This window comes from Xiphophorus maculatus, chromosome 11, assembly GCF_002775205.1.
Source record: "Xiphophorus maculatus strain JP 163 A chromosome 11, X_maculatus-5.0-male, whole genome shotgun sequence".
Taxonomy (NCBI): domain Eukaryota; kingdom Metazoa; phylum Chordata; class Actinopteri; order Cyprinodontiformes; family Poeciliidae; genus Xiphophorus; species Xiphophorus maculatus.
In genome coordinates, this window is record NC_036453.1 from 2,407,931 (window position 1) to 2,420,204 (window position 12,274).

Here is a 12,274-nt window from a genome sequence, read left to right on the forward strand (position 1 = left end):
AAAACAAACCCTCGGAACTCAATGTCCCCCTAAATATAATCTGCCTATATTTAATATTCGTCCCAAAGATTTGGTGGAATAAGTCTCCGCATTGTTATCAGCCGTCCATGGATGCGGTTGGCTCAGAGTGTCGTCGCAGCTACGATACTGAAAGCCCCGGCCGCTAATTAAAAGTGACGTTTTCAGAAAAATGATTTTCACGGAATGCTAAAAATTGTCCGCACTTCCTGTTTGGTGTTGCGCTCGCAGACGGCGACGTGGCCAAAGTAACTCGGCGGCTCGCGGCCGCATCCATGAGAGGCATCTCGGTAATTCAATCGCCGCCGTCCTTGTGTGGCAAATGTCACTGAAAAGAACCAAAGGCTCATTAGGAGGAGCTCAATGCCGAGTACATTAACACTAATTGGGCTGCATATTTATGCAAATGCGCAGTTGACAGTTATTAGCTGAGGGGGGAAATACTAACCCTCTTAAGTAGAGCATATAAAGCGCGGCCATATTTCTTCTTCTTCAAAAAGAAAAAGGGAAAAAAAGCACGACGCATCTCTCCGAAGCACGTAGCACTTAGAGCCGCTTGGCTCTTTCTGCTTTTTCTTTTTGCTTTTCTGCTGCACACAAAAGTTTACTAAAAAAAAAAAAAGGTGCAGGTTCAGAAGACATTAGAGATTTTTTTTCCCTCCACTCTTTTTGTTCAACGAGAATCTGAATCCCGTTTTGTCCCTTTTAGAAAACATCTCGAAGAAGAAAACATGGCCTCTCAATCATTAATTAGCGAAGGCTTTGAATATTTTCCAGACATCGTGTAACTTTGATCGCAGACTAAAACATGATCACTCCATTTGTGTTTCTTTGCCTCGATCCTCCTGAATGTTGGATCTATTTTTGTTCAATATTTTATAACAAGGACTGACCAGAAATGGGTGAAATGCAAAAATTCGAAAAAAAGAATTTTTCTACTCCAAGAAAGGAGGAAAAATATGGGTCAGAACCTCCAGCCGGTCTATAAAAATATATTTTCGCAATTGCATCTGGGATTGAAAGCAACCTGAGTGAAGTTTGTCCCCCCAGCTTCTTCAAATCAGATAAAATTGGTGTCAAACGTTTGTGCAGCAAATTTTTTGTTTGCTATCATTTTAAAGATATAAAGAAATGTTTCTAGAGGTCATCAAAGGTCAACCAGCTCCCCCGCCCAGACCTTCCTCAAAACAGACGAAATGGGTGTCAATTAACACGTTTGTGCAGAAAAAATTGTGTGTGCTGTGTGTTGTGCTATGGCTTCTTCAAAGCCAAAGCAGCACACACACAACTTCACTCAGGTTTGAAACCAGATGAGAAAAAAAACAACAAAAAAACGCAGCGTTGGTCAGGGCTTTGATGTAAAACTTTTCATTTCCCCCCCCACAGTCTTTGTGATGTGCTGCAACGTCTCCAGCTCTACGGAGGCTTTCATGGACATTTTTAGCAGTTTGCTGTGAGCCTGTTTCTGAACCCGGCCACCAGCTGACGTTTGTTGGCTTGCACATACCCAAATCTAAAAATGACAAAAGACCAGGCAGCGACCTGCTGCTGGTCTCCACGGTAATAACTAAACACAGGAAGGAAAAAAAAAAAAAGAATCAAAACAAGAAGAAGAAAAAACAGTGCGTAGCCAAGTAAGATTTACTGAGTTGGGTTTGGTTGGATGAAAACAGTGAAAATGAAGATCACACACGTTACAGTGTTTCCAGAGCTGTCTGATGATGTGTATTCAGGGCAGTTTTCCATTGTAAGGTAATCGCTTGATTTAAAAAAGCCAATTACAAAAGGCTTTGTGAAGAGAAAAACTACAAATTAAACTGATTGGGCCAATTATGAAGGTGCAGATTGTTCTCTTTATTCTCTCAACATCCCAGCAATAAAGTGAGCCCATGTTGGGGTAATCTTGGTTTTATTGATAAAAAAAAAAATAATAATAATAAAGACACTGGCAATTTCTCACTTTATTTGGAGTTGATATTTTTCACAGCCCATCATAATATGCTTGCTACAATCACAACTGCACAGCATGAATTATTTATACCTCCGGTTATGTGGAGCCTCAGCAATTTCTAAAACATCTTCATGTTTCCGATCTGTGGCTAGTGTTTAAATTTTAAAAACATACCATCGCTTAAAAACATTTCATCACAATTTTGCATATTTTCTGAAGCTTCCTGTAACAAAGTCAAATTGCTTTAAAACTTAAATAAAATGACAAAGAATGAAAGAAAAGAAAAACTATTGCTTCATTTACCTGCTGAATGTATTGGTTTGCTTCTCTTTGGTTCAGGAATGTGCTTTTCTAAACTTGCCAGACAGTAAAAGTTTCATCCAAAAAAAAACAGAACTAATATAAAAGTAAAAGACAACGACGGAGTGTAAAGCAAAAGCAAGGAGCTCGTAACAGTGGGGTCTCACTGAAGGTGCGGGTTCGTTACCAGCAGAGCTGTGATTTCCCAGCTCAGCTTGCACCCGAACGAACCTCCGTCACAGCTTCGCCTCGTGCCGCTAAACGCACGCCCTCGTGTGAACGCGCTCACGTCGAAACAAAACGCTAAAGACTGCAGAATGACGACCGACTCAACAGAAGCGCGCGTCGACCCACAGTAAGAGGTTTTTGCAGGTTTCACAGCAGCTGCTCGCTCTTCAGCCTGCAGGCCACGGCCGTGATGAGCGCCGCTCCTTTCCCGCTGCCGTCCTCCGACTTGAGGAACGTCACCTCGCACTGCGGGGCCAGGTCCTGCAGGGTCTCCTGCATGATCCTCGAGAAACTTCAGAGCACGAGGAGGGAGCGGAGAGCAAAACACAAAGGTTAAGACTTCGCAGTAGGGCCGTTGAGTGCTTAAAAATTTGAATCTGATTAGTCAAGGGGCTGCTGTGAATTCATCACGATTAATTAATCGGTAACTCACTTATTTAAAGGGGCAGTGTTATGTAAAATCAACTTTTTTCAGCTTTACATCAAGTCAATGTTATTAACCCACTCAGCTCCTTCAGACTAGCTAGCAGCAATTAGCAAACACCTGGTAGAACTGAGCGTCTGCTGAGCTCATTATAGGAGCTACGTCTTAGTGAAATGCTGGTAAAAATGATGCTAAAGAGTTAATAGAGGAGCCATGTTGTGGTGACTTCCTGAAGGCGGAGTTTCAGAAAGAATATGAGTTTTTCTTGACTAGACATAGATCCAATTTCTTGGCGTTAAATTACGAAGTCAAATTTATTTTACGTCACATGTGATTTATATAGCATTTTTATAACAACTCAAGGTAGAAGTTAGATTGTGCTATAAAATGGCACTACGTGCTTGGAGAATACACAACGCTGCCCCTTTAAGGGTTCATGTTTGAGGTTTAAAACCCATTAAATTAACAGAGAAGACTACTCCTTAAAATTAAAACTCGCTTAACAATTGGGAACACAGCGTAGGTGAAACCAACGTGACCACCTTCAATAAATTAAAATGTTCCTTACTGTGGATGGGTCTTATAAAGGGTACCATCCACTCCCACCGTGATGGACAGCTGGTTCAGGTTGCGGTTCTGCCGGATCTTGTCGACAAGAGCGGCCAAACCGGCGCCGCAGAGCTGCGCTGCACGGCGACCCACGACGCTGCACACCTCCTTCACCAGGACGCTGTCGTCGCACGTGGAGCCGGTGAGGCCCAGGTGCTGCAGGATGGAGCGGACCTGACGCATGGCCAGCCGGTCGCTGTGGGAACAGGGGCAGTTCAGGGACCCGTACTGGACAACTGCAGGTGCTTCCTCCCCCCAACAAGATTTGTTATTAAAATGCAGAGCAAAACGTTTGGAAATTGTTCTCCCACTTTTTCTGGTTTTAGCATTTAAAAATATGACTGATTAGACGGAAGGTGTCTGAACAGGCGTCTTGTTACTGATTCTCAAGTAGACTGAACTGTGAACTTTGGGCTATTATAAGAAATGGCTATATTTTGAGCTAAAGCATTCTGTTGTAACTCTGGCTGCATATTTAGTGTAATTCAGCAGCTGTTGCAACCTTTCCACCAACATTAAAACTTTCAGCCAAATCAAGTTCCCTTGCTTTTATGATTTTTTTCCTGCTTTTCATTTTGCTGCACCCAATGGCTGAAACAACTTAACAAAAAAAAACAAAACTGTTCACTATAATATCAACTTTAATCAACTCGGTAAAAATCATAAACATAATCAACATGGCTTCTTTTAAAAACCAATGACGTGTATGTGAATTATAGTACATTTGGTCAGCAGAAACATGGCTGTATTTTTATCCTCTTTTTCCTTTTTGTTTTATGATATTCTTCTGTTTCCCCCCATATGATGCGCTGCTGCATGAAGTTGGAATGTTTCCTGAACAGGTCGTTGTTCAAAACGAGAATTTATTCTCAATCAACTTACATGGATAATTAAAGGTAAAAGAAAAATAAATACGGTGTTGGATTTCGCCCTCCTCTGAACCCATTTTCCCATCAAGTCAAACCAGCTTCTCCACCTTTAGAGAGGAAACGAATCCCCACAGTATGAAACCGTCACCACCATGTTCGCTATGTGTACCTTTCTGCATTTCCTTCCATTTTGGTCTCGTCTGACCAAAGCACCTTCTCTCCAATCTCCAACATGGTTTGTGTCAAACTGCGAGCGGGATTTCTTTCAACTATGACTTTGTTGACCGATGTTGAAAGCTTGGGATGATTTGATGTAACTTAACCGTACTTCTCTACAATTCATGAAGCGTCTGCTGCGTTCCTGGGTCTTTGTCCTGTTTGTTCTCCAACCAACCAGCTCAAAGCTGGAATCAAACAGGCTGAATTGCACAGCGATTAGCTAACTTCTGTGATCAGTCGGCAGCTTCACTTGATGTGAAACAGATGTGACATGAAGCAAACTCATGAATAAACGCCTTAAATGGGAATTAAAAATAGAGTGTTGACGTCAGAAGCAACACGTTGGATTTGCGCGAGGCTTAAAGAGGCTTTAACTCCGTCAGCAGGAAGGTTAGTCAGAAGGTGACAACTGCTGGTCTGATTACTCTATAATAGAAGAAAAATAAAATGTCAATCCTTGGCCCTCAGATTTAAGCTCCATGCAAGACCAGGGCCTCCTGGGGGGAAGTATAATCAAGAGGAAGGCTTTTGTTAATGACTGGAGCTCCTGGGGCCACCGACACAAAAAGTATGGCTGATAACGGAGGAAGACGTCACGCTTCGACAGCTGGCCCGCTTTAGAAGCCGTGTGTACAGGCTGCAGTTAGCAGTGGCTGCGTTTAGAGTACAAGTGAGCGCAAATCTTTGTCAATATTCATTAAATACCAAAAAAACACAATTTTGCAATTGCGGTGTTTCCTTTAAATAAGAAGCACGATTAAAAATCACACGTGAATAGGTTTGTTCACGCGATAAGTCACTGGAAAACATGCAACGCCATCGTCCCGCCACTTCCTGTCATCTTCTTTGCCTGTTCACCTAGCGACGAACTACAAGGGACGTCTTCCACCAAATCCTGAGTCTTGCTGGAGAGATGAATCGCTAATCTAACTCCACGTCACATTCACATAGATTTTCTCTTTTTTCTTAATGTATGAAACTACAATTGAATCACAAACGTATCCAATAGGACCCAGGCAAATAAAATCTCATGCGTTCATTTTGACACATGCCCACTGAGCTCATAAGTGCGTCCGTGGCGGTCACGCCGGCGTCCAAAAAATCTGTCAAGTGTGACTGAAATTTTAACCGGACCCGTGTGTGTTTATGTCTTCCGTGTTGGTTTCCCTCCCACACACGGAGCCTATCTCGCATCACATCGCTCTCCTCTGCAGACTCCAGCTGGAAACACGGACAGCCAGCTGACAAACGACGGAACATGTCAGTGTTTTCCAAGAGCTGAATATCGCTGGTCTCTTGTGGACTTTATGTCCACTTTGTGACAGAGTTTCATTCCATCTCGTATTAACGTCTACCTCTGGAAAACAAAGGGATCTAATAAAACTAAACAGGAAAAAAAACAAGAATCTTCAACAACAATGTGTGTTCTGGATTATGTCTCTTCTTAACTAGTGTCAAAACACTAGTTTAGTTTAGTGTCCCGTCGGTGAGAGCCGGTTTGAGTGACATATGGTGCAGCCTTCACTGGCTCGGTTGTATTGTTTGGATACTTCACCTTTCAACCTGTGACAGGAACTTGGTCTCGAAGATGCCCCTGGTCTTCAGCCGCTCCGACATTTTGCCCCTGAACAGCAGACCTTTGGTGGTGAAATCCATCAGCACATGCCTCACTATCTCTCCCAGGTACATGCCACTGATCATCTTCTCATATCTTCAAAAATAAGACATACAACAAAAGGATTTCACACCCACACAACATTATTATGTACAGTCAGACATTTTTCTTCACAGCCATTTTTTCCACTGTCTGCACACAGCTCTTTTTTTTTTTTTTTGATGACATGGCAGATTCACTTATGTCACTTATTGCAGATGCAAGTTTAAGGTGTGATTAAAGAGCAGCACAAAGGTGTTCAGTTTTCAAATTCAGCCATGTGAACCGAACGCAGCAGCAGCGGAAGAGAGAAGAAGCTTCACTGTCAAAACCGACAGAAAAATATTCAAGAGGTTCAAACGAATGTAAGTAGTAAACAATGTAGATTGACCCAAAGTAGGATTTTTATTTTGTTATATTACAATTAAACACATCCAGGGTCTATGATAATTATCTATCCTCCTGAATGTTTTACCATCTTCATTGCTTTTACAAACCAAACTAAATTTGGCTTTTTTTGACAAAAAAAAACGTATGAAAAAACTCTTTAATGTCAAAATGAAAACTGATTTCTACAAAGCAATTCCTCACCAGACAAACTAATCAACCAGCTCTGAAATTTATTATAGTGATTCAAAGAGCCCTGACACACAATACCATCTATAAACTTAATAGCACAACTAAAAATTTTATCTTTATGACACTTTAATCCAATTTGCATAATAATTTGGAACACAGTGTAAAATCTAGAATTTGGTCAAATAAAATCAATTAAATCAATGAAAGGTATTTTAAGTCTCATCATGTCTTACACTTTTTATTCTTGTGTTTGCTCTTATTCCTGATTTTCACGTACCTCTGCTTCCCAGGGTAGTTGGAGGACTCGTCGACAGCACGATCAAACTCTGTGCAAAAGTCGTCCAGTTCACCGTTTTCGCCGAATGCTCCCCACTCCACGTTGACGCACATGCGGCCTTGATTTCCCTCCACCGTTTCAATGTTGTGCATTTCCTCCATGTAGCAGGCGTTGGTCCCTGTGCCTGATGTAAAAAAAACGACGGCTCTTAGACAAGTCCTGATAAAAACGTCACATTTACAAACACATTGGCCACAGTGAGCACGTTATTATTATTATTGTTATTTTAAATCAAGCAGGAAAGAACAGGAACAGACAGACTTACCTACAATAAGGCCCAGCTCACATTTGGGGTCCTGATAGGCACAGGTCATCATGGTCCCCACCGTGTCGTTCACCACCGCTACAAAGCTTAGGTCAAATTTCTGGATGTGGAAGAAACACAAACCCAATTTACAGTAAAAAAACAAAAAATTAGGAAAAGATAAATAATAATAAAATGTTCAAGTGTTAGCGTGAAATTCTGTAAGAAAGAAACAAAGAAAAAAAAAACAATGAGAGCTTGGGAGGGGAAAAAAGTAAAATACAGATTATATATACAGTACAGACCAAAAGTTTGGACACACCTTTTAATTCAATGAGTTTCCTTTATTTTCATGACTATTGACATTGTAGATTCACACTGAAGGCATCAAAACTATGAATAACACATGTGGAAATATGCACTAAACAAAAAAGTGTAAAACAACTGAAAATACCCCTTATATTCTAGTTTCTTCAAAGTAACAACCTTTTGCTGTGATTACTGCTTTGCACACACTCTGCATTTTCTTGATGAGCTTCAAGAGGTCGTCACCTGAAATGGTTTTCACTTCATAGGTCAACCTGCCCTGTCAGGTTAATAAGTGGGATTTCTTGCCTTATATTGGCAAACATTTCAGTTGCTTCATGTAAAAAGCTGGTAAAGGCTTACAAAAAATGAGATTTAGTTACCTTCGTCCGCATGTAGCAGCCTACTGGAAACACTCACATCAAATATGCCTAAAAGTTTTGAAGTGGTAATCAATAACAGTGGGGTTACTTACTAAAAGGTCCTTTTGCTAACTCTCTTTCTGCATCTTGCTGTTTTTTCTCTCTCCTCTGTTTTCCCGCCGCATCTCAAATGATTATGCATAAACCTGAAGCTTTTCTTCCACTCATCACATTTTGACCATGACTTAATTTTTAAGCATCCAACCGAGATCTGCTTCAGTAAACAAACTTACGTAAAAAAGTAAGGGCAAGAGAAATTGTCAGGAAGCTGAAGCAGAGATTGGATTGAAGGCCACATAAAAATAAATAAATAAGAAGAACAAGTTTGACACTTTTTTCCACCTTGACCAGTGTTCTGTATCCTAACCAGGAATTAGCCAGGGCCTCTGTTGTAATTTCACACTCTTTAGCTGCTGACTGCTGGAACTAAGAGGCAAGGAAACATTTCTCTGTTCACTCACTCCGTCTTAGATTCTGTACCAACCCTTTAAAAGAAAAAAAAAACTAATAATAATTGTTATTAGTTTTGACTCACAACCCTTAAACTTTTCAATATATAGTGACCAGCTAATAGTGTCCAGGTCAATGTTAAAGCAGCAGAGCTCTGTGCTTACCTGGAGAAATAAAGATCAATCCGAAACCTCGTCCATGTGAACGCCTTCAGCAATATTTGAGACTGAACTCTCGCTTTTTGTAAAACCACTTTGAAACTTTGTAATTAGATCAAACTGTCCGCCGTAGTAAAAGGTAAATTTATCAAAAATAAAGTCCAAATTTTCCTTGAGAACTATTGCGCACTGTTTCCACAGCAAAGACCACGTAAACAAGGAAGTGGTTTAAAAATTGGACCAGTAACGAGCAGAAATCTGAATTTGTGTGACAGTTTCCAGGAAGAGACATAGATTATTTCCAACTGGGAAGATAAAGAGGTTTGTTTGTTTCCACAAAACGATTAGATTTAAGTTGTTAAAGAAAAGAAAAAATTCAAGCACATCGTTTGGTTTGATAAGAGTGACCTAAACACGTCCAGGGAAAATAAAAATGTGTCTTTCACTGCCGCCTTTCTCGCTGTGAATCCAACAAGTCCTCCCTGGAGGTCCGAGGCAACAAAAAGCTTATTAGGCCCGAGCAGCAAAGCGCTGCGAAGGCCTATTGTATCTGTACTGTTTTATTATTATTCTTCCACCCATTTCGTGGGCCCATTTGGGGGCTTTATCATATTCAAAAACTCACCAAACTTGGCGGAAGCGACTAGGCGGTTTAAAAATTTTGAATTTTAAGGTCGCCGCAAAAATCGCAAAAAAAATTGCTCAACGGCGGCAACTAGCAATTTTCAAAAGACCCATTGCTATTCACTTACTTCATCGTAGAGACTTGAAATTCGGTACAGTTGTAGAGCTCACTAAGACGCTCAGAATTTACAAGTAATGTCATAGTGCAAGTATCGCAGGAAGTCGGCCATTTTGTATTGAAGGTCCATTTTGGACCTCGATTTTGACGTTTACAGCCTTCGTATTTGATCGAACTCCTCCTAGGGATTTCGATTGATCGGCTTCAAACTCGGTCAGTCTGATCATAAGGCATGTCTGATTTAAAGTTATCAAATTGGTGAGTTTTGGAGCATGTTGAAGGGGGGTTAGCAGGGGTCAAAGTTCACCTACACGCCATGAAACAAAAACCTCTTATATTTCCTATACAAAAACACATAGAGGGACCAAACTTTCAGTGATTGATCGACATCAGGTGTCCTAAAATACCCTGCAGTGAAATTTTTTTTTTATGTAGGCCACGCCCCCTGAGAGCAGGAAGTGTAATGTTTTACTGTGAACGGTCGCTATCTTAGCCCTTTGACCTAATCAACATGAAACTGTGTCCAGAGACAGAAGACATGTTGGTGTGTTGTGGATTCCAACCCCGACCGGCTGCGATGAAGCAGGTGGGCGTGGCGGCGTTGCGAACGCCATCGAATTTCGTTTGGCTCTGAATTCCACAGTTTCGGGGTGAGCTGCTCCAAACTCACTAGGATGGATCCTTATCCATCCCCGAACAGGAATCCATAGCGATATTTGGTGGGCGTGGCCTAATTTTTCTATAGCGACCCCTAGAGTATTTTAAATGAACAGCCCCAAGCCATGCTTAAACCTAGAATTACAAAACTTGGTACACATGTGTATCTTGTCGGGACGTACAAAAAAGTCTCTTAGAGCCATGCTCTAAACCCAACAGGAAGTCGGCCATTTTAGATTGAAGTTCATTTGACCTCGATTTTGACGTTTACAGCCTTTGCATTTGATCGAACTCCTCCTAGGGTTTTCGATTGATCGGCTTCAAACTCGGTCAGTCTGATCATAAGGCATGTCTGATTTAAAGTTATCAAATTGGTGACTGTATGAGCTTGCTGAAGGGGGGTTACCAGGGGTCAAAGTTCACCTACTCGCCATGAAACACGAAACTCTTATATTTCCTATATAAAAACACATAGAGGGACCAAACGTTCTGTTATTGATCATCAATAGGTGTCCTAAAATACCCTGTGGTGAAATTATGACATCGCTTAGGCCACGCCCCCTGAGAACAGGAAGTGTCATGTTTTACTGTGAACGGTCGCTATCTTAGCCCTTTGACCTAATCAACATGAAACTGTGTCCAGAGACAGAAGACATGTTGGTGTGTTGTGGATCCAAGCCTTGACCAGCTGCGATGAAGCAGCTGGGTGTGGCGGCGTGGCGAAGTGACCTGTAACGCCGATGCCATACGTTTGCTTCTAGATTCCACATGTTTCGACCGAGCTGCACCAAACTTGGCCTGACTCATCCTGGTGTGATGCCTGACAATGCTATGTCATCATATTATGACGTCATCTAAGCCCCGCCCCTCAGAATGAATTAGAGAGATCTTCTGTGTAATTACATAATAAACAGTCCATGTTCGTTGTTTGTAGGGCAATGCTGCCCTCTGCTGCCCACTGAAATAGTTTCATTATTTCAGTAATTCGACACCAGAGGGCAGCATTGCCCTACGGAATGAAAGTTCAATGTTGTAATGGAGGAAAAATTAAATAATTAGTAATTCTAACACAAAAACTCACAGAGACACCAAACGTTCAGTGATTGATCATAATCGAGTGTCCAATAATATCCAATGGTCAAATGATGACATCACTTAGGCCCCGCCCCCTCGGAACAGGAAGTGCTATTTTTTTACTTGGAAAGCTCTGTTTATGGCTCTCTTGACCTAATCAAGATGATTCGGATGATAAACTCTGTCAATGCTCGCTGCTGGCTGAACCGTGTGGGCGTGGCCAAATGGCGAATATCAGTCCCTCGCCATATACATACGTTTGGCTCTTATTCAGGCATAGATCATCCGATTGGCGCCAAACTGGATTTGTATGACCTTTGTTCACCTCTAAAGAGCCCGACGAGGTTGAAATGTAATTTGACTCCACTGCGCCCCCTAAGTTAATACATCGGCCGTATCTCCTCGACGCATCGACCGATCTGCACCAGATTTTTTGACAGTCGTCGGGGAGCACCGCCGAACGCATTCACGCGTATCGCCCGGTGGACGGGCGGGGAAAATGCGCGACAGCTTCTGCGGCGGCTGGCGGGCGGCGGTGCTTGAAACTGCAGCGGAGCTTCCGCGGTGGGGAGCGGGCTGCGGCTCTGGAAACCGAGCGAGAGCTTCTGCGGTGGCCGGAACCCCCGCGGTGGCCAATAGGCCGGAGCGGCGCTTGCTGCGAGGGCCGCCCGAGGCTGCTTGCAGCTTTAATTAGGCCCGAGCAGCAAAGCGCTGCGAAGGCCTATTGTTTCTGTACTGTTTCTTATTATTATTATTACGATTCTGCCCCCCAAAGAGGCGCCTTTTTGGGGGCTTTATCATATTCAAAAACTCACCAAACTTGGCGGTGGCGACTAGAAAATTTAAAAATTTTGAATTTTAAGGTTGTCGCAAAAATCGCAAAAAAAATTGCTGAACGGCAGCAACTAGCAATTTTCTGTTGACACAATGGTATGAACGTACTTCATCGTAGAGACATGAAATTTGGTACACATGTAGAGCTCACCAAAAGACTCAGAACTTACATTTAATGTTATAAGCCAACTATCACAGG

At 42.1% G+C, this 12,274-nt stretch overlaps 1 protein-coding gene across 1 annotated transcript in view; it reads right to left on the reverse strand.

The window, feature by feature from the left end:
- Positions 1-1,959: 1,959 nt before the first annotated feature.
- LOC102226750 (hexokinase-2-like) overlaps positions 1,960-12,274 on the reverse strand; it is a 79,198-nt gene continuing 68,883 nt past the window's right edge. The window contains exons 14-18 of the mRNA XM_005802139.3: positions 7,454-7,553; positions 7,129-7,312; positions 6,174-6,329; positions 3,490-3,726; positions 1,960-2,789 (exon numbers count right to left, since the gene is read on the reverse strand). Coding sequence (XP_005802196.2) covers positions 2,645-2,789; positions 3,490-3,726; positions 6,174-6,329; positions 7,129-7,312; positions 7,454-7,553 — 822 coding nt within the window. The 3' untranslated portion in view covers positions 1,960-2,644. The remainder of the gene's footprint in view (positions 2,790-3,489; positions 3,727-6,173; positions 6,330-7,128; positions 7,313-7,453; positions 7,554-12,274) is intronic.